This window comes from Drosophila tropicalis, unplaced genomic scaffold (genome assembly GCF_018151085.1).
Source record: "Drosophila tropicalis isolate 14030-0801.00 unplaced genomic scaffold, ASM1815108v1 contig_593, whole genome shotgun sequence".
Lineage (NCBI taxonomy): Eukaryota > Metazoa > Arthropoda > Insecta > Diptera > Drosophilidae > Drosophila > Drosophila tropicalis.
This window is the reverse complement of record NW_027173070.1, coordinates 17,272,848-17,294,077: the sequence shown is the minus strand read 5'-3', so window position 1 is coordinate 17,294,077 and position 21,230 is coordinate 17,272,848. Positions and strand designations below refer to the sequence as shown.

The window sequence follows — 21,230 nt, the reverse complement described above, 5'->3', positions numbered from 1 at the left end:
TGAAAAACTCTTAAGTCCTTTATCCTTATTAAAGTATTACCATTTACTCCATTTATCAAAATTTGTGATTAATTTTTCAACTTTAAAACAAAGAAAGTTTTCAAACATTAGACGAACTTTAAACCTTCCATAGACTAATTAGAATTGTTGTTGTTACCAATATGTAATTTTGTTTAAAAAATAAGAAAAGTATTTAATCGCATTGTGATGTATTCTTTTTCTTCCTCATTCGTTCATAGCGAGCCAAAAGGCGAATTCTTCAAAAAAATTTCTTAATTAAATGGTAGAGATAAGATTACAATTCACGTGATGTAAAATAATTCTTTATAATACTTCTTTATATAGCCCTCTTTTGAATTTGGTCATGACTCGAATTAAATCTAGTTTTTGAAAAGCCTAAAGGTATGCTATACATTTCTTTCAATAATTATATTGCACTGAAATAAAACTATAGTTTATTCTTTATCCCGCTTTGGCTGCAATACTTTTATCTGACTTTAAATAAATATTCGCTAGGTAAGAAGAAACTGAAGAACAGACTACAATCTTTTTTGATTTATCTATATCTTAAAAGGAAAATTATGTTTCAAATATATGTTTTTGAAAAAGTAACGAATACAAGAATATGGATAAGAGGACTTTAAAATCTGGCATAATGCAATTTTCGATGGTTGTTAAATCTCACATCTCTCCAAATTTAAAAACACCTATCTTTTCTTTCTCTTAAGTGTTTGTTAAGTGTCACTTAACAGAAAATTTTAGTACAAGACTGTATATTAGCATGTTCTTATTTAGCCAGACTTTTATTTAATGAAAATCCATTTATGTAGAGGATGTTTGATGAAAAAAGTCATTAATAAACATTTTGACAATCAAGTCAATCGCTGTGAGCCAACCAAGCGTATAATGTTTGACATGTTTAACATAAATAATCAAACAATAAAATACAATTGTTTTTGAATCGTCATGCCGTTTAGACGTTTAATTATTTGTCTGCTGGTTTTTAACTATGCTGTAAGTTGTCTTTTAAATAGATCCTCTATTGAAAAATGTATTAAAAGTAAAGATTCCTTAAGGATGCTGTGATTTTTAAGTTCACCAATGCTGTTTGTCTAACCTACGATGAGCGCTATATAGTCAACAATTGTCGATTGAAGGCCATTAAGCGGGATAAAGTCGTCTTTAATTATAACGCCACCATGCTGGATGCGGCTCATAATGTTTCGGTGCACACAAAGTGTTTGAAGAAGGCCAATGGCTATAAGCCATGGGTAATTGATTTCACTTTGGATTGCTGCCGTTTTCATAGGAAGAATTATAATCCATTTGTCATAATGATCTACAATATGTTTAAGGAATATTCCAATATCAATCACACGTGCCCCTATGAGGTGAGTCGCAATTGAATTATTTATTTAATGTACTTAAAAATTTACTTTTTGAAGGGCACATTATTGATACGTGGCTTTTATTTGAAACCTGAACTGATGATGCTACCTTGGCCAACGGGGGATTACCTAATGCAATTGATTTTCTATTTCAACAATCGATTAACCCACGAAATGAAAATGTACTTTACATTTGTAGAAGATATAATAAGTAATAAAGAGAAGGGAAAATTTTGAACATGATAATAAGAGATGTACATTGTACATGTATGTATGTGTGTATGTGTGGTCAAGGCCGTGTTAGTTGGTCACGATCATTAGGCCGCAACTCTTAATGCGGTCTGTGGGCTAATTAGAAGTTAAACCTCAGCGGAAATGCTTTGCCTTTTTTCTCTCAATACGCAACTTTTTGTTTTCTTCACTTTTTCTTAGGTGTTTTTTTTTAAATGATTTATGGAGTTCGGATGCGTGTGAAGCTCCCGAGGTGATGCGGCCGGCATCTCATATGCATCAAAGACACTTACCCTGGCCAAAAGATGCGTGTAATTGTTTGGGGTGCTTGGTGCTATTGCTTACCTGCAAATGAAAAGCGAAGAGAAAACTTAATTAATAGGCCCAAATGAATATGGATGTTTTGGCTAGATGGCTGGTAGAGGTTGATGCTATCAGAAAATCAATTTGGCTAATTGCAAGCATAATGGCCTCGTTTGTTGGCACATTTCGTTAGACACCCTTCCCAACAAAATTTCGTCGAAAACGGAAAAACAAACCCGAAATGGCATGAAATGGGCAGACAACTTTTTGACACGCAATCGTCGTTTATTAGTGAAAATAAAATAAGCCCCCAAAGTGTCATCAAATCAATGCAAAGCAGCAACAGAAATCGAAGCCAAATGTTATAGATGATGGCTGAATGACAGGGCGGGCATGGGAGGAAAACTTTATCCAAACAACATTTGGCACATTTAGAAGTTCCCCCAAGGGTAGGGCCAAGAATGGGCAATATTGTTGGCCCATTAAAGGCCGTAATAATGGGAAAAGTTGGAGTTCCAGAAGTTCGCAGGTGTGTCCTTATGCATGAAATAGTTTTCTTTTTCTTTTCTTGCCCTCCCTCGACTCATCGAAATCCATTTTCTATACCATTTGTTTCTCTTTCTCCCTGGTCTGTGCTAATAGATTTGCTATGCGTCTTGTTTTTTGTTTTGGCAGCCTAAGAGTATGCCACAAATATTACTTTTAACCCTTAAGCATGCACTGGAAATTTAGCCTTTTGCAACAAATAACTGGCAATTAAAACCAAATATCAAACACATTCAGTACTCTCAATGACTGAAACGACATTCTCGGCAACGTCACATAGATGGGAATACGTCTGCATATAGAGTGAATCGCGATAATATTTTTTCGCCCTCAATTTCTTTAGCACATAGTCTTTGGGATTGTCCTGCCTAAGTTTTCGTAACCAGGGTTTAATCTCATCATCCTCTGAAGAGTCTTCTTGGCTTAATTTCTTCGCTTCATTAGCCTTTCGAGCATAGAATCGAGTCAATTCCGTTTTCAAGGAACTTTGTTCTATACTTAACATTATGTCTTCCCATTCTTCAATCCCGTTGGCAAGACAGCCGCGCACATAGATAAAACGCGAACGACTTCGTTCGGTACTGTGACCAAAATGTTGGAATTTTTTCTCACCAACATCACCCATGCCACATTTAAGAGTGTCTAACACTTTATTAAGCTTTTTGAAAGAGCTTTCTCTAGGTTCGGCTTCTGGAAGGCGAAGTATCATCCTTTTAATAGTCTCAACTTGTAGATCCCAGGCCGGTTCTCGAGGTTTCTTAAGTGTATCATAAAGGTTCTTTAGTTGCTCGAGATCGTCGAACCTTTCACAGTGATAGCCCTTATTTTCAGCATTGAAAATTTCCCGGTCATCGAAAACCCTTTGATATGGACAAGTAACCTCTTGGGGCTGAATAATAGGCACTAGCGATGCCTGTTGACCAGTCACTTTATCCATTGCATGCTTATTTGCCTTGGCAATCACTGAGTAAGTCTGCTTATTGACTGACTCAATATACTCAAGGGCTGGTACACACTTGCCATGAAGTTTCACAACTATCGTATCACGTTTGATGCAAAAGACGTTTGGAAAAATTTTCAATTCCCAACGTTGCTTATGCAACGAGCAATGGCGGGGTTGATAGATTGCTTTGCATACCCGAATATCTCCTGGGAAGAGGATGAAATGGTCTCGATCAAAGGCAAAACAATCGCTATTGGCAGCCAAGAAGGTGGCATTTCGTTTATAATACTCTAGACTTATCCAATGGCAGCTAATGAGTTGGGAACCAATATTCTCAAGACGTAGAACTTCTTTCAAGACACGCTCATACGGTTCACATTCAAAATTTATTTCAAAGGAGATGGATCTTGCGCTCTGCTTGTTACTATGGACACAGACTTTGTCATTGATCTTGAGTCCCAGCCTAATTATGTCAGGTTTTTCCTCTTTCACATCTTGTTGCTCTTCCGTCTCTTGCATTTCACTGTTGACACTCTCTTTTGTGCTGCTGCTTATGCTGTAGAGAGAAGAATAGGACAATTTCTCGATGTCGCTTTCATCGTCATAGAGCATATTATTGCCCACTACTTCAAGATTTTCAACATCGGGATAGAAATTGAGTACACGTTTAAGATCCTTGCACTTCTTGTCGAGACGTTCCCCCAACACCTGGGAGTTGATCCATTTACTTTTTTCGTTTCTCTCGTTAGTACTGTGTATATTGGTATAATCAAACCCAGGTCCCATTATCTCCTCCATGGTTGTCTTGGTCAGACCGCTGATCTCTACAGTTGTTTTACCCCGCCGCTCGGCCTTTGGCAAGGTCTCTTGTAGCTGATGCACATGCTGACAGGTTTCGGGGTCATGGCGTGATGGTAAAATGGAAGCTGTCTTTTCAGTGAGAGTCACTGGATTCATGCGATCTGCATAATCCATCAGACGTTGCACCATGCCCTTATCTCGATGGTCTATCGTGGTGGGCATATTGAATAACATTTCATCTGGTCGTCGACCCAATTTTCGCTGTATCTTCCATTGCATTTTGCTTCGATCTTGTAGTGTTTCATACCACATTTTTAGGCGATTATCCATTTTTGTGGATTCCTCCAAATCGCTGCTCATTGAACAAGCGCTACTTGAGAGATGAACCATACCATATGACTTGTCGAACATTTTATTGACAATATCATCAACCACTTGTTTTCCGTCTTGAAGGGTGACAGTTTTAAGGCCACAAGTCTGTTCGTATACCTCCTCTGTAGAAGTGGAGCTTAGCACCAAAGTATTCTCAGCTGATTCCACACTATGGCTGGACTCCGCCGTCCTCACGGTGGTTAGAAAGGAAATGAGTCGATCTCTGTATGCCATTGCGTAATAGTTTGCGTTTCAGTTTCTACAAAGTGTAAATTTGTATTCCAATTCGAAGTGTTTTTATGTGTTTGAGTATTATAATTTATTATGCTGACTTGGCATACTGTGTTCATACCAATTCAGTGCTTTCAATTACAGAGACTATATCTTCAGCCAAATTACAGAGTACATCATACGAAAATAGATATATAGATTCACGGAAATTATTAGAGTACCGTAATATTTTCTCTACTTGTTTAACAAGATCCGCATTGGTTGTCTCTTTTTTGTCCGCCCCGTGAAATTGCAAACGTTGTTTGAACAATAATTTCTCAAGCAAGCAGATCTTTTCCTCCCATATGTCAAAACTATTGACAATCAAACCACGAACATAGAGAAATCTTGTGTGTTGACGTTCCCATATTCGAGCCTTGGTATCACCAGTCTTTAGAGCTTTAGTTCTACCACGCAGTCGTCCAAGGAGATTTTGCAAGTCTTTGAAAAGCTCCAGACGTTCCGCCTTGTCGCCATGTTGGCAAACAAGGTTAATAAGCCAGCGAACACTATAGTCCCATTTGGGGTATCTGGGGTATGGTTTAATGCGCTCATAAAACAGTTTGAGCTCCTCCATATCATCAAAAGTGGCACAATTAAAACCTCTATTCCGCTGATTAAAAGCCTCTCGCTCTTCCAAAGTCCGTTGATAAGGGTAGTGACAATGCGAAGGATCACTTATGATACTATTCATTTGCAGCTTGTCGAATGACAATTTTAAACTACTTCGACGCACTTCCTGCAGGTAATCCAATGTATAATCTAAGAGAAGTTTGCTGTATTCTGACGATGGTGTGCAACGACCGTGCATATTGAGAGTTAGAGCGCAAGGACGATGAAAGAAAATGCGGGGTCGTGTCATTAGAAGCCATCTCTGTTTGACAATCGATACTTTGCGGGGACGAAAGAGCACGGAAACCTCACGGGTTTCACCAAAACGAAGCTGAAACGGAGATGTATCGAAAAAAAACTCGTCATCCAGCATTTCAAAAAGTGTACTGTTATAGGCAAAGAAGTCGGCCTGCATCCAACTGAATCGAATGGCTTCACGACCAACATTCTCGATACGCATAACAATACGCAAAATATTCTCAAAAGGATTGCACACAAACATACGTTCCATATTGGGTGAAAACTCCGGTGAGTGTGGCTTGTACGGCATCCCATTAATAAGAAGGGCGATGTCCAGGTTTTCTTCCAAAAGCCTTGAACGAAACGATCGTACTCCAATGCTTGTCGGTGTAGACATCTGACTGTTCGCATTGTCTATATTTGGTGCCGATTCCGTCCTCAAAGTGCTGCTGCTGATGGATTGCAATGTTTCAAATTTGCCTCTTGGCCTAACATGGATACCCTTTCCCACTACCTCCAGATTGTTAGTATTGGGATAAAACTCAAGTACCCTTTCAATATTTGAAATGCTGGTTGGATGATTACAAAGCAATTGCTCCGACTGCTTGCCAGTGGCCAATTTCAGCTTTCTCTGCAATGCTCTTCTTTGCCGCAGCATCATTTTCCAGTACTTGAGACGCTGATCCACGTAACTTCCGCTTGAGCGTATACTCTGATGTGGGGCAACCAACGAATCGGAATCATGTTGATCAAAGAGTTCATCGACAATGTCGTAGGCCAAGTTTTGTTCGCTTTGTGCTAGAAAATTAGTTTGAGAAGCTGACATGAATGGTTGACATTTTTTCGATTTTGTTTTGAACATTGCTAGTTTGTTTTAAGTTTCTATCAAATTGGCTGTGTTAAGTGATTGAAAAGGCAAATAAAGTGCTGGTAATTTGATATTTTTAATTCAAAATTAATCAGTTTGGCACAAACTCGGTGCTTTCAATAACGGATACAATGTTTTCCGATATATTGCACAAATGTGTATAGGTTTGTATATAAAGTGCATCGCGGAAGTACTTGGATTGTTTCAATTTTCTCATAACAGTCGAGGAAACCTTTTCATGATCCACATCACCTTTGGCCAAGAAGTCATGTATCTTTTCTTGATCGATTTGAAGAAATTTGTGCTGCAATTTTTCGATGTCGTCCTCGTCGTCATCCTCTTCTTCGAACTCGTTCACCTGCTGTTCAACGCCATCTTGTAGCAGGCTCATATATTGCCGCTGAAGTTCCGGTTTGAAAAAGGATTCTTCGACAGTAAAAACAAGATCCTCCCACTCTTCAATGCCATTGGAAATGACACCACGAACATAAATAAACCTGGTACGTTGCTTCTGATCATTTAGTTGACAAACAATGTCCAGATTTGGCCCACCACCCAACAGGGTGGACAATAACGTTGTGAAAGCAGTAAACATATTCTCTCGATCATCCATTTTTTCAAGCCGTAAGATAAACTCTTTGATGGTCTCTAGACGAAAATCCCAGTGAGGTTCCCGAGGCTTCTTAACCTGCTTATGCATACTTTTAAGTACCTCCAAGTCATCAAACCGTTTACAATTATAGCCCGGATTTAAGGCATTGAACACCTCTCGCTCATCTAGGGTGCGATCATAGGGACAACAGGTTGGTGGAGGCACAGTTAGCGGTATTAGAGAAGCTAATTGTGCTGTTAGCTGATTCATTTCGGCCGTGTTTGATTTGTTGATGACAGTGCTCTGCAACTGCTTAAGCTTGGCCATATAGTCCCTGGGTGGTGTACACTGCCCATGGAAGCGTAAGAGAAGAGACTCTTGATTGCAACAGAAGATGCGCGGCTCCATTTTCAGTTTCCACAGCTCCATTGTCATGGCGACTCTGCGCGGCTGATACATGACAATCAGATTATAAGTTTCGCCGTGGGTTAGGCGAAAACCATCCATGTCAAATAGAAACTCATTGTCCTCTGCCAGCAGCAGCGATCCACGATTGTAGTAATAGACGCCCTGTGTCCAGGTAAAAGTTATTGTTTGTTTACCAGTATTCGTCACTTGTAGTATGTGCTTGACGTGCCTCTGAAAAGGATCACACGAAAAGTTCGTTACTATTTCGTAGCAATCAGAAAGAGAAATATCGCCTGGTTTAAATTCTTTGCCGTTTATACGAAGCGCCAACTCTGGTACTTCAATGCAAGGTTCTGGCTCTCCGCTAGCTAGATCATCCCAATCCTCGTACTGGCATTCCTCCATGTAGACTTTATCGCTGCTAGTACTTATTGTGTGCATGCTTGGCTCATCCATCAAAATAATCGTTGGCTTTGGTGTCCTCATATTAATATTTTTACCAACAACCTGGAGACCATCCAAATCGGGAAAGAATTCTAGAACTTTGTGAATGTCACAAAAACTTTTTTCCAGATGTTTATTCAGAACCTGCGACTGTAGCCATCCACGTGGCAGATCTTTTCCAGCTGCTGCACTGCCCAATAGCTCGTTCTTGGTAACTATCGGCAGGCCAACAATTTCGACTTGCTTATGACCATCACGTTCTGCCTTTGGCAAGGTTTCATCCACATCCTCAATGCATTCGCATGTGCAGGGATCCATAAACCCCTTGAGTTTGTCTTTCATCCTGCCTGTCAACTTGTCAGGCTTCATGCGTTGGGCATAGTCTAACAAACGCTTCACGGTCTGCTCGTCGCGATGCTCCACAGTGACAGGACGGTTAAAAAGAACCTCATTGGAGGTCTTTTTAGTATGGGACTGAACACGTTTCTGCATTTCCTTTCGCTTTTCCAAGACCTCACGCCAATACCTGAGGCGTTTATCGACATAGGGCTCTTGTGACAGTTTAACTCTTTCTGGTTTGCAGCAAATCTCCTCACAATCGCCTGATGTAAAGTCTCCCCGTTGCTCGGCAAATATATCGCTCAAAATATCCTCCACTATGAGAGCGCTATACTTGTCGACTTTTGAGCGAGATTTCTGTTGGACTTGGCACATTTCATTTGAAGACGATGTAGAGGGTGGAATTAGATTCTTCGTGGTCATGTGCGAGCTATTCGTGCAGAGTATAGGTTCTCCAAACATAGTGGAATGGTTCTTACAAGGATATGTAGAACGATGCATTTCAAACTTTTTGAAAACTTTTGTTTGGAGTTTGGTATTTGTATAGAAACTTAAGGATGTTATCGACAAAAAAATATATATATTTATATATTTGTAATGCAATATATATATTGACAGATATTTCAAATAATGAGAGACACTTAGCCATGGCCAGTGCTCTCTATAATAGACACAAGATTCTCAGCTGCATGGCAAAGTAGATTGTACGTCTGCATATAAAGAGCATCCTTAAAGTATTTGCTACCTTTAACTTTTTTTAGCACCTTCTCTGTATCAACATCCTCTGCCAAGTCATTGGATAAGCTTTGGACATCTTCCTTCAACTCAACTGATTCAGGTTTTCGTTGTTTGACCAACTGCCGCTGATATTCATTCTTAAAGAACTGTTGTTCCAATCCCATGGCCATGTTCTCCCACTCATCTATGGTGTTTTTTATTCCACCACTCACATAAATTAAACACGTACGATCCTTTTCTCTACTGAACTCTAAAGTGTGCACTTCCGCGAGTTTCCCACATTTCATGGGCTCTAGCAACTCGAGAAAACGACTCTGCAGGGTTTGCCTTTGAATCAAGCCCGGTTGGCACATTATAAGTTTCTGCAGAGTTTCGATTTGAAAATCCCATTTCGGTTCACGAGGTTTTTTCATTAATTCATACAACTCCTTGAGAGATTCCAGATCGCCATAGCGCTCACAGTTATATGACGGATTTTGAGCATTGAATATCTCGAGTTCATCCAATGTTCGATTATAAGGACAATGCGGTCCAGAATTCTTCATTTCGGCTAGTGTGATAGCCAAATCGGCCTGCTGATGAGTAATATTTGCTGTCATTTGGTTTTCATAACTATGGATTGGACGTCGTAAATCGTCATCCAGTCGCATTCTGTAAAGCACAGGCATGGTGCATAACCCCTGAATGCGTATGACTAGGTATCGAGTCCCACAGAATGGCGACTGTGAGAGATAAAGACTCCAAGACTGCTTGAATAGACCGACACACTGGGGTCTAAACATGATGTCTATTCGACGATGATCGCCCGCTTCCATTGAAAAGGAATGATTGTCAAAGATGAACTCAAAGCTTTCCAGAGTGGTATCGGTCAGGGAACCCTTTTGGGCCCTCATTCTTCTCAATTGCCACATACCACATAGCAACTTGGGGCCCAAATTTTCTATTTCCAGCAATGTCTTGAACACACGTTGATGCGGATCGCATTGAAGGGTGACATGAATTTCGGCCAAAGCACGAGGCACCAACTCCCGAAAACTGTAAACACGACCATTTATCTTCAGGCAACCCATAGTAAGATCAACCTCTGATGTTTGTTTTGATGTTTCTGGTTCTGTTGCTTTTTCCTCTGTATAAGGTTCATTGTCCGCGTCGGTATCCGTTGATATTTCATGTAAGTTTTCCTCATAGCAAAAGGCCTTGTTTATCCGTTTGACTGTAGGTCGAGTCCATGTGGATGTTACCTGCAGTTTATCCGTGTCTGGAGCAAATTCTAGCACGCGCTTAATATCGCGTACGTTATTCTTCAAATGTTCATCCAACACTTTGGAACCAGCCCATTTGCTGTCCCTGCCTGGCTTGTTGCTGGCCAGCTCCACCTGTGTTACTTCCGGTAATCCCACAAACTCCAATTGTTGAGGCTTCGGCTTAGTGGCCACCAGCTCGTTGATCTCACGACACGTTCCTGGATCCCAGCGAGGCTTTAGTTTTGACACATCAGACTTTAGATTTCTTACTTGCGTTGGATTCCGACGATTGGCATTGTCAAGGACACGGAGAAGCATTTGCTTGTTCCTCTCATCGATAGTGGTCTGACGATTAAAAAGCACGTCCTCGGCCCTTTTTCCGGTGTGTCGTTGAATGCGTTGCTGGATTTTCGTACGCCTTTGCAATGTACGCTGCCAATTGACCAGACGAGGATCCGCAGTCGATGGATCTACGCAGTCAAGCTCATTTGCATGAATATCACAAGAGCTATCGCTCCTTCTGGCGTAGCAACCATCTTGTTCAAAAACATTCTGAACAACAGCATGGATAGCATTTTCGGCTACATAACGGGGTATTTCCGATTCCGGGAGATTAACTTGTTCAGAAATATGAAAGTTTCTGAAATTGTTTTTCGAAGCCGCAATAGAAGGGGCAGATTGGATTGTAGGAAATCTCGAATGCATTTTTAACGATTTGTCTATAAAATATGTATGTATATGCGGGAGATTTTTTTTTTTCGTTTTTATTTTACATTTGTTTTCTATCTGTTCATCTAACGCCCAATATTATCATTAACAAAGAAGCTCCCATTGATGTTAAAGTCAAAGCAAACATAATTGTAATGCTTCCATGTGATGGGCCAATTGAGAGAAAACAAATGACTAAAGGTACCTAGTATTTATGAGCTCTAGTTTTTTGTCTTGCTAATTTGCTAACAATTTGAATTTGAAATTGAATTTGAACTTGAAGTCGTGTGACAAGTCATCGTAATTTTCCAAAAACCTGCGCCTCAATTCCAATTGACGTGCCGCCTTCACACAATTCAAAATGTTGTTAATGTTGTGACTGGCACCGTCAACCAAATAACACAACAACAAAAAGTGAAAGGGGAAGGAATCGCAGAAGTCGTCGTTGTCGTCGTCGTTCAAACTTACCTGAAATGGCAAGAAAAGGGAAAAGAGAAAATTGATTTATTTAGTCGGCATACACAAACAAAACTAACAGCAAATGGGTAAAAACTATTGGTTATTTATGTTAGTCGTTGGGCTCATTAATAATGTGATTTGCGGTTTTCTGGCAGGACATGTTTGATGTTTTCATGCGCTTGAGGCTTTTTGATGCGGTTAGATTGAGTTGCTTTAAGGCTTTAATTTCGTCTACAGAGAATGAATACTAAAGTCTTTCTGCTAATTGTCTTACACAAAAAAAGTAAAACAAAACAAAAGAAAGAGAATAGAATGAAATTGTTAACCAACTTCTTTTCTTTTAACTTAAACAAAGCCATATCAGTTACCCGAGAGTAAGAAGTGTATCAAGTAATTTAGTCCCACAATTGAATCCTGTTGAGCACAAAAGCCCAACTTAACCACAGAAAAGGAAGCACGGCCCGTTGGCAATGGCGATGGCCATAGATGAAACGGGATTACCAGCGGGAGCAGTGGAATGAGATGAGCACTCCGGTGTGCGGAAATGCGTCGTCGCATTGTTAGCAATTTCAATACTCATCATTATTATGGTCTCAACTCTAGGGAGCTGAAGCCGAGATATGTACGTGCCTGAGAAATGCAATCAACATATTGTAATTCAGAAATGCATATTGAGAACGTGCAAAAGATACTCTTCAATGCAATGCGAAACTTTCGGGCTCTGCACTTAACGGCCGGGCGGACAAAAACAAAACGAGCCGGGAGACATTGTTGCTGCTGTTGCAGCCGGCTGCTGTTGCTTGCACTTGATAGAGCAACAGCAAAAATCTGGCAGCGTTTGCATTTTGATTCTCATTTCGCATGCACTCAAGTAACGCATTTATTATTTACCAGCCAGGCAACTCAATTCCGCAGACTCATTCTACGGCAGAGTTGTCAACAAAACAGACGAAGCAAACACACGCGCACTGTGACCGGGAGACGAAGACACTTGTTTGGGGAGAGAGACAGGGGGTCTAGGAGACGGGGATCATACTCCTTCCACTTGTAAGCAGCCAGCTGCTGCTTGTTGCATGCATACCACTTGGTGTTGACAGCAGCAACAGCAACAGAAACAGCAGCAACTCTCAGGACGGCAACAGCAACTGCATCAGCAGCGACTCCAATGGCAACGACAACACCACCACCAACAACAACAACTGTTGGCTCACTTCGAGTGAGGATAGACAGATAAACCGACATCCACTTGTAGGGGGTAACCAAGTTTTGATCAACAACATGAAAAAATGCTTTCAATCAAATATGTTCAATTTGATAAACTTTTAGCCTATATGTAATTGAAAAGAGAATTTCATAATCAAGCAAGCATTTTCATTTTGTTAAAAGGTTTCCCAGAGGCAACAGATTATTCACCATGCAAATGATTTCATTTGAAGTATTTCGAATCGAATTTAGTAGGCTAGGTAATGACTTGCATAGCATTTACAAATTAGGCAGAAACAAAACTGAAGAATAAAAGAAGAATTTCAATTAATAAGTAATAAGTTTGCTATGTTTACTAGATCATAGACTTACTACAAGTGGTTTAATGCAGATGGAGTTTAGAACTTTCCCTTGATACTAGATTTGTATATACTCTTTGATGGGCTAGTCAAATCTATCTACCTATAGTTAGTTTTATAGTTTACTTTTTAGACTGAATGTTTTCACTGGGTATATTAATTGAATATATTGATTATCTCATGATTCTCTCAAATAGTTCAACTTGAAAGACACTCTATTACACTACATCTATTTCACTATCTTCATAAACTCTCGTGAAGAGTCGTGCTTTTTTACTCTACAGACATTTATCGGTTTGCTATCTAAAAGTGCATTTAATTTTCATTATTGCCCGCACTGCAATTTCAATTGGTATGCAAATGTTTGTGTGTGTGTGTGTGTGTGTGTTTTTTCTATCTTTTCTATTTAACTATTGCAATTTGACGACGCCCATAATAATCAAATTTTTATTGAATGAATTGCTGCAGAGTTGTAAATTTGCAAATATTATAGTTTGTCAAATGGCGAGGTTAAATCCATTGGCTTCCATTGGTTAGACGACAGACGGTCGATTGGTCGATCGGTCGATCGTTTCGTATCGCTTGTGTGGCCATAAAAGTGCGTTACAAATAACTGCGTATAGAAAAACTTGACTTGAATTGCCACCGCCAGCCAGTGTCCCCTCTACCCCTACCCTACCCTACCCTCTACCCAGACATTCCCCAACTAGTTTTGGCTTAATTGCTTTGCAATTTGTGAGCAGGCAAAATCAAAGTCAAAAGGCACTTAATTAAGAAAAAAGAAACATAAAACTTATCAAACGAGAAAAACTTTTTAAGCAAATATTTTGATGATTGCTTATGGAAATCATTTTTGTGTTTACCTCACTTCAGCCGATTTGATAATGGCCTTGGGCGGTGCATCCCAATAGTTGGGGGCGGGTGGTACCCATTGTCGCAGCACTTGATAGTTGCCCTCCAGCAGGGCCATGCCCTCGATGACCTCCTCATCGGAATCGGCATCATTGTTGTTGATATTATTGTTGCTTTGATTTTGGCTATCGGCTAGTAAGTTATCAATGGAATCGCTCATTTTCTTTATTTTCTTTTATTTTTTGTGGAAAATCCACCGACAAAAAAAAAATTTCACAAAATTTTGGCGCCGCTTTCACTTGGCTCACTTGAGATTTGGTCGGTAAACAAAGATGCGCATTGCCATTTGCGCTGAGTCACACTCTCACACACACTCACACACACACAGACACAAAGAACTATTTCCCAAGAAGACGAAGGAGAGCAAACAATAACAAAGACCAAGAGAAAAAGCCGGCAAACAGCAAAAACAAAAAGGAAACGGGGATTTTTTCTTGGGGTTTTTCACTCTGATTGGATTAGCTGCACTTTGATTGATTTGATTTTGAGGATTTACCCGAAATCGGAGACAGTTTAATTAATATAAATTAAATATATATTTTTTCGTATTATCAGTATTATTTTGTTTTTTTATTATTGTTTTTTCTCGAAAACTTCTCTCTCGCAGTTCGAAGCGACGCGCTCACATTGCACTCACGAATTGTTTCTTTCTAATCGGCAAAAATGCTCGTTGCGTTTGTTTTGGCAAGAGAATTGACAAGCAGCACGGCGAAACGTACACACACACACACACTCGAACACTCACTCACACACACACAGTGGCAGCAAGAGGGGTTAATATCAAAGTATAGAATTTTTGCATCCCTTGTAGCTGCTGCTGCTGTTCTTCCTGGCAGAGAACTCGCCCCGTGTCCTTGGTTTGTCTTTGCCTTTACGTGTGTTGCCTCAGCTTTTTAGCTCTGTTTCAGTTACAGTTATTTGGTATCGCGGTGTTTCGGTTCTTTTGGGCTTTTTTTTGGTTTTTGTTATTGTTGTTGTTGTTGTTCTCCTTGCCATCGTTTCCTTTTTAGTGTGTAAAATAAGGGTTTGTAATTTAATGTTTTTCTGTCTGATTTCAGCCCACACGGCACAGGCATACCATGCAGAAGGGGGAGGTTGGTTGCATATTGTTGAAATTACTATAAGCACATACATACATACATATATATCCTATATACCCAATACCTTTGTGTGAATGTAGCCAAAGACTTGGTGATAAAAATGGGGTGGGACAAAAGTGGCATGGAGATGGGCCAGTGGCAAGGGCAAGAGGTGTTCACCTTTTAAGCTTTTCAATGTAGTTCGAAAAGTATTAGAAGACAGTGTGTCTTAACAATTAAACTAGAATTTAATTCATTAAAGCATAAAACAAACCCTTAAACTAATATCAGAGATCTTAGATGAGTAGGGTAAGCGTTTGGAATATCTTTTTGTCCTACTTTTGAATGAATTTATTAAACTCCATAGATTCAAGATTTTGGGATTTCTGTTAACAAGAGTTTCAAATATTTGAAGTTTAATAGTAAGATCTAAAATTAGATGATTTAGTTAAGAATTAAGTTTTAGAAAGAAATCGTTTAGAATATTTGTTTATTTTCCGCAAGTGAAACATATTTTTTGTTAAAATTTGTGTGATATGTTTTATTTTGAATCCATGTGGTAGCCGCAAATATTTGTTGTTTACTAATCATAGTGAACAGTTTAAAAATATGAAAAATCGTATAATAAATAATTGTCTTTTTAAATGACTTTTGAACCACTGTGCCGGCACGATCCCCTTGAACTCTCACAAACAAACAAGCACACACACATTGGCAAACTCACTCTCTCGCTCATTCTATTTTTCTCTCAGACCAGGACACACACACACACACACGCAACGAACCCCAAATGGAAAAGTATATCGAAATGAACAAAGAAAGGAAGGAAGGAAGGAAACGAACGCTCGAACGTATGCTCATATTTTGCTACAAATATGTTGCTAGCGAGTCTCTTTCTCGGTCTCTACGTGTGTTGCTCTCTCACAGGACGACACACACACACACACACACACACACACACACACACACACACACACACACACACTAGTTCTTTCTCTCTCTCTCTCTCGACTGGTTTGACTCTCCTGGAAAACATTGTCAGGTTTTTTAATTCACTCACTCAATTTGAATGTTGTTCGTTTTCGTTGTTCGCGTAGAATTCACCCCTAAGCGTCTTCACGGTAATTTGAACACGTGCCACTAGCCCAAGAGTAGGTCTCATTTGGGTGGTGGCAACTCTAGCTGGTCTGGTATGGTCAGTGAGTCAGTCATAGGAAAATCAGTTGAGGTTGAGGGGGAGTCAACCCTGGGGGTGGTTGCCGCAGACAAACCCAAACACACACAAACACACTCACTCACAAACACACACACCGTAAGCGATCGTTAAATTTTATGATTTTTCATATGCTAGTTAAAAACAGACACAGATAACTCTCCAAGGTGGATGGATGAGCTTAATTTTCCCCATTCTCCCCCATTTGCTCCATGTCCGTGTGCAGTAATTAAAGCGCAAAAACTTCAACTCAAGCACAACTGTACCCCCACGGCAAGAAACCTACAACAAGCAAAAAAAAAAAAAAAAAGAGACAGTGCACTTTATGAACACTTACGAGACCCACGGGAATCTGGAAACGCAACGAGGCAGGAATCGTCAGGAACTGTCAGGCAGAAAAAGTGAAAGTCTCTGGGTTATGTTTATGGTATTTAATGTGCAAATATCTCATACTCTAGCCATAAACTCTGCATTTTTGACCATGTTAACATACTCGCACTCTTCAGATTGTTGCTATGTTGTACAAATTGCGTCGCTTTTGCCAAATCAACCCTATAGACAGACCAAACAATGCCAACAGCTAAAACAAATATAAATCTGCCGGCAGGGGGCGTAGCGAGTGGGAGTCGACTGTTGTTGGTGGGGACAGTAATAACAACCAACACTTCAACAGCCATACACACACTCACTCACACACACACACAGACAATTTCCGTTATCCCTTTGGTAACCATACAGTTTAAAGGTAGAATTTTAATTAAAATGCATCATCTCGTTCTCCGTTTTTGATTGCACGACGCCTAATGGGTTTGAGTCTCGGCTGTCATTGGCAACATGTTGCCAGCAACATTTAGCATCATGCCACAGCAAAATGAATATTTCTTGTAATTTAATTTATTCATTGCATAACGCACGTAGTTAGCAACTTGAAAAAAGAATTGAAGGGATACCCAAGTACCCAGAGATGGCATAAAAATAATTATATAAACTTTATGCCCTTGCCGTCTGGCATTTCTTTGATTGTTCCAATGTGCATTTTCCACCCTCGCTAATGTCACCCACGCCCACACGCTCCACACACTTCCTTTACACATCTCCCACCCTGGCCCCTCCCCCAAAAACCGCAGAGTTTTCACAACAAGCAAAACCCAGAGAGCGGTATAAACATTTATACCGCCGCTGGCAAGTCTCCGGACGAACTCCTTTTTTTTTTTTGGGACGCCTTTAATATGATTTGTTGGATTTTTGGCTAGATTTCCTAATTCCATTTTGCAGACCCCGTTTCTCGTATTTGGGGGGTGGATCACACACCTCAACCGAGGGGGTTAAGAGAAAAACTGCCCTTGGTCATACTCTAATTTGTTTAGATCGACAAAATGCTAGACAAAGTTGGGGTAAGTGAAAATATTTTATGTATCTCCAAGAAGAAAGTTTCTCATTAAATTTCCCAAAGTTTTTTTTGGAGATTTCTGTATTAAATGATTTTTTGGTAGGCATCTAAACATTTGTGGAGCTGTTTATTTTTTTTTTGTTCCCATCATTATCTACAAATTTAGTCATTTTATCAAATGGCAGACAAAAAGTGCTTGTAATTTCCCACTTTAATGAGTTGGCCCGCTTTTGGTTGGTTTCTATCTTTTCTTCTCCATTACATTGTATCGTATCTCTATGTACAATGTGTGTTTTCAGCTATCTTGACATGGAAGATGAGTTTTTCATTAGCAGTTCTCCCTGATACAATACTCTTGGTTTTCATATAGTAAGTATTTTTTTTTAACATTTTATTATGTGGCAACTCTATGGTGATTAGTATTAGTTGCCTTTTGCCGTGACTTTAATATGGCCCTTCCCATTGCCATTTCCATTGTGGCCGCCCGTTGAAGGTGATCTGGGAAACCGACTTTAACCACTGATAGTTACTTAGCAGTAGCTCTACATAAAAAAAATACCTTTCAGTAAGTAGAAGAAGCGGACAATAAAAACATTTCATTATCCATGTGATGGCAACGAATTCTGCATACTCTGTGGCGTCGTAAATATATTTATGTTAACCCTCAAGGGTTATATTTATTACAACAATAGAAATCGCCAAGATTTATTTGTTAATAATAGTTAAGGCCACAAACTAACAATGGCAACCTGCAGTTGTCTAGGCTTAAAGCAATCAATGAAGTTTTGTAATCCTCAAGATGCATGTGTTAGGCTCTTATACCGTTTCATTGTGATTTATTTGTTAGGGTATGAAAACTAGGTACTTACAGTAGGTACTTCTGTTTCGTTTAAGACAATCTCTGGGTCGTTACACTCAAGGCATTTGTGCCAAAAAAGAAAAAAAGAAACTAGAAGAAGAAACCCAAACCATATGATGATATGCAAATGTTGTTGCTGCTCATGCTCATATTGTTTGGCAACTTCCTTCTTCTGGTTTTGTAGCGGCGTTTTGTGTATTTCAGGTTGTTTATTTAAAGACTTTCTACGCATCGTTAGACAGAGCGGCAGCCACATGTTGACGAAATCCATGGCCAGGGCGCGATGCCACATCAAAGGAAAGACATACCCCTAGAATTTTCCTTCTCTCTATTCCCCCCTATCTCTCTCTCTCTCTCTCTATTTATCTCTGTTTATTACGCCTTTCGAAATAGATACAGAATTCCAGTTAAATGTTTATTTCTAGCCCTCTGGCCCTCCCATAGACTAAATGTTTTTGGCCACAAAATTTATATGGGCATACATACATATATAGTCCAAATATTTCGTGTAAGTCAAAATCATAGCCGTCGGCCAAGACCAAGTAAATGGAACACACATTTTGAAGCTTATTTGTTCTTGTTGTGTTTGTTTATTATTATTAAAATCAGACTGTTTGCACTCATTTCCCAGCATTGTACCCCCCTTTAGCAGTTCATAAATATGCAAGTCATTAATAGAAATATGATGAACCCGAGGCAAGAGCCATATCCATAACCCAAATCTATCCTTTCTCTCATGTCTCTCAAAGTCAAAGTCAAAGCATCCCCCAAAACAAAGAAACGCACAGGGCGAGAAATGCAGCAGTCGGTGTGGGTGGATGGATGGATAGACGGATGAAGTGCCTATAAGCGTTCCATGGGGATTGGGGTTAGTGACTGGTAACTGGGGAAACTGACACAACCTGCCCTGCAGTTGCCCATATAAATTGAGTAAAAATTATGCTTCATTTGATTTAACACAATCGGTTGACTGTCAAAGCATTTTGATGGTCAGACTCTCAGGTCTCTCGACACACCAAATTCTGGAGGGTTGGTCCATTGAGCGACAATTGGATTAGGCGCAGAATGACTTTGACGATGCTAAGGTTGTCAATGTCGATGAGGACAACGTTGATGACATGGGGCGTCATGTAATTGAGCATACTTCTGGCATTTTGATTGCCCGTCGGGTTGAGAAGTTTCGGAAATGAAATGCATATCGCCTGAAGCCACAAAATTGCCTTACTCCATAAACAAAAGAAATCTTAACCGATTAATAAAGGAATCACTAGTGTCACAAAAGAAGGGACTATTTTTCTGATCACTTTAATCTGTATATTACAAGCAAAGCATTAGCATTAATCCTCAATTAGAAAGTTTTCTTTATGTCATTAGATCAAAGATTGTACGATGTACTTTAGTTATGATATATTAGTGAGATGGTCTTTGAAATGCGACTTTTAGAATGATTTAAATACTTAGAATGTATAGTTCATATTCGAAAGATAGGGAAGATCAGGAAACTTATGAATGTGCTTTAATAGCTTAATGATGTAAATCTTGGTTGTGTAAGGAACTGGAACACAATAAAGGTGAAAAACAATCACCAGTTTTATTTGTAACATTTTGAATAAATCAGCTTCCATTTCTTATGATTATATGTAGCGCAGGCTGTTATACGGATAGAGTGCTTAGTGAGTAAGTTATAAGTATCAGTTAAATTGAAAAAAGTTCAATATTTGTATAACCAGTTTCTTCGACTTACTTAGCCTTTTAACAAGCCTCTTAGTCTTAACTTAAAAATACTACAAAATATTGAAAATAAAAATGATTTCATCAATTAAAGATGACTATGATCCATGACAATTGGAGAAACATGAACAAAAATTAGTTTTCTAGACTTCTATGTATAAAATCTAGATTTTTTTTTGCTTCCATTTAGTTGTTTACACATTCTTGGTGTGAGCAAAGCAACTTAATATGCAATATATCAATATGTATCTAGATTATATCTTAAAGTATCTTTAAGTAGATTGAAAAACTTGCTATGCAAATTGCATTGAAATAATTACTTAATTAATAGGATTTATCTAATGCATTTATCATTAAGAAGCATTTCAACTGTTTTAATCTCCACTTGCCATATTATTTAATCTGCCTCTGTACCAGCTGGCCTCCTCTCCACGCCACGGAGCAGAGATTTTGCTTTATGTTTGTTGCCCACTCTCTTTTTGGTCTCGTTTACCCTCTGGCTAAGATCAATAATAAACACATTGTCTTTTCTACGGTTTTTTGGTTTTTATATCTCTTGTTGTTGCTGCTGATGCTTTCCTAATATTTCCGCTATTGGCAGCGATTTCTTTCACTTAACCGCGGGCCAGTGCAACTTGCACATGTTTTACTTATTTCTTGCCTGCTCTTTCCTTCTTTCATTCGATATATACATATATATATATCTTTTTTCTGCTTATTGTAGCTGAAACTCCTCCTGTTAGCCAGCGGCAGGCATAGCAACATCCGCACATGTGGCTCAGGTCTACTTTTGCTTGGCGTTTTCCTGTTTTCCAGCAGCAGCAGCAGCCGCATCAGCATCAGCAGCAGCATTGTTATTGTTTATTGATGCACTACTTTGCGCTATTTTCGTGTGGCAAGCAGATGGCTATGGCACGCTAGTGGGCGTTCAAGTTGCAAGAACCAGAACCAGAGCAACAAACACAAAAAAACGATTGG

At 39.4% G+C, this 21,230-nt stretch overlaps 5 protein-coding genes across 5 annotated transcripts in view; all 5 read right to left on the bottom strand.

The window, feature by feature from the left end:
- Positions 1-21,230, bottom strand: part of pk (prickle) — a 64,113-nt gene that overhangs the window by 27,168 nt on the left and 15,715 nt on the right. The gene's annotated exons all lie outside the window — the stretch shown is intronic.
- On the bottom strand, positions 2,185-4,877 carry LOC137576891 (uncharacterized). The gene has a single exon (XM_068290229.1). The coding sequence runs from the start codon at positions 4,816-4,818 to the stop codon at positions 2,692-2,694; it is 2,127 nt and encodes a 708-aa protein (XP_068146330.1). The 5' UTR covers positions 4,819-4,877; the 3' UTR covers positions 2,185-2,691.
- LOC137577801 (uncharacterized) lies at positions 4,931-6,532 on the bottom strand. The gene has a single exon (XM_068291348.1). The coding sequence runs from the start codon at positions 6,530-6,532 to the stop codon at positions 4,931-4,933; it is 1,602 nt and encodes a 533-aa protein (XP_068147449.1).
- Positions 6,632-8,858, bottom strand: LOC137576608 (uncharacterized). Its single transcript, XM_068289831.1, has one exon. The coding sequence runs from the start codon at positions 8,856-8,858 to the stop codon at positions 6,666-6,668; it is 2,193 nt and encodes a 730-aa protein (XP_068145932.1). The 3' UTR covers positions 6,632-6,665.
- On the bottom strand, positions 8,918-11,119 carry LOC137576609 (uncharacterized). Its single transcript, XM_068289832.1, has one exon. The coding sequence runs from the start codon at positions 11,042-11,044 to the stop codon at positions 8,999-9,001; it is 2,046 nt and encodes a 681-aa protein (XP_068145933.1). The 5' UTR covers positions 11,045-11,119; the 3' UTR covers positions 8,918-8,998.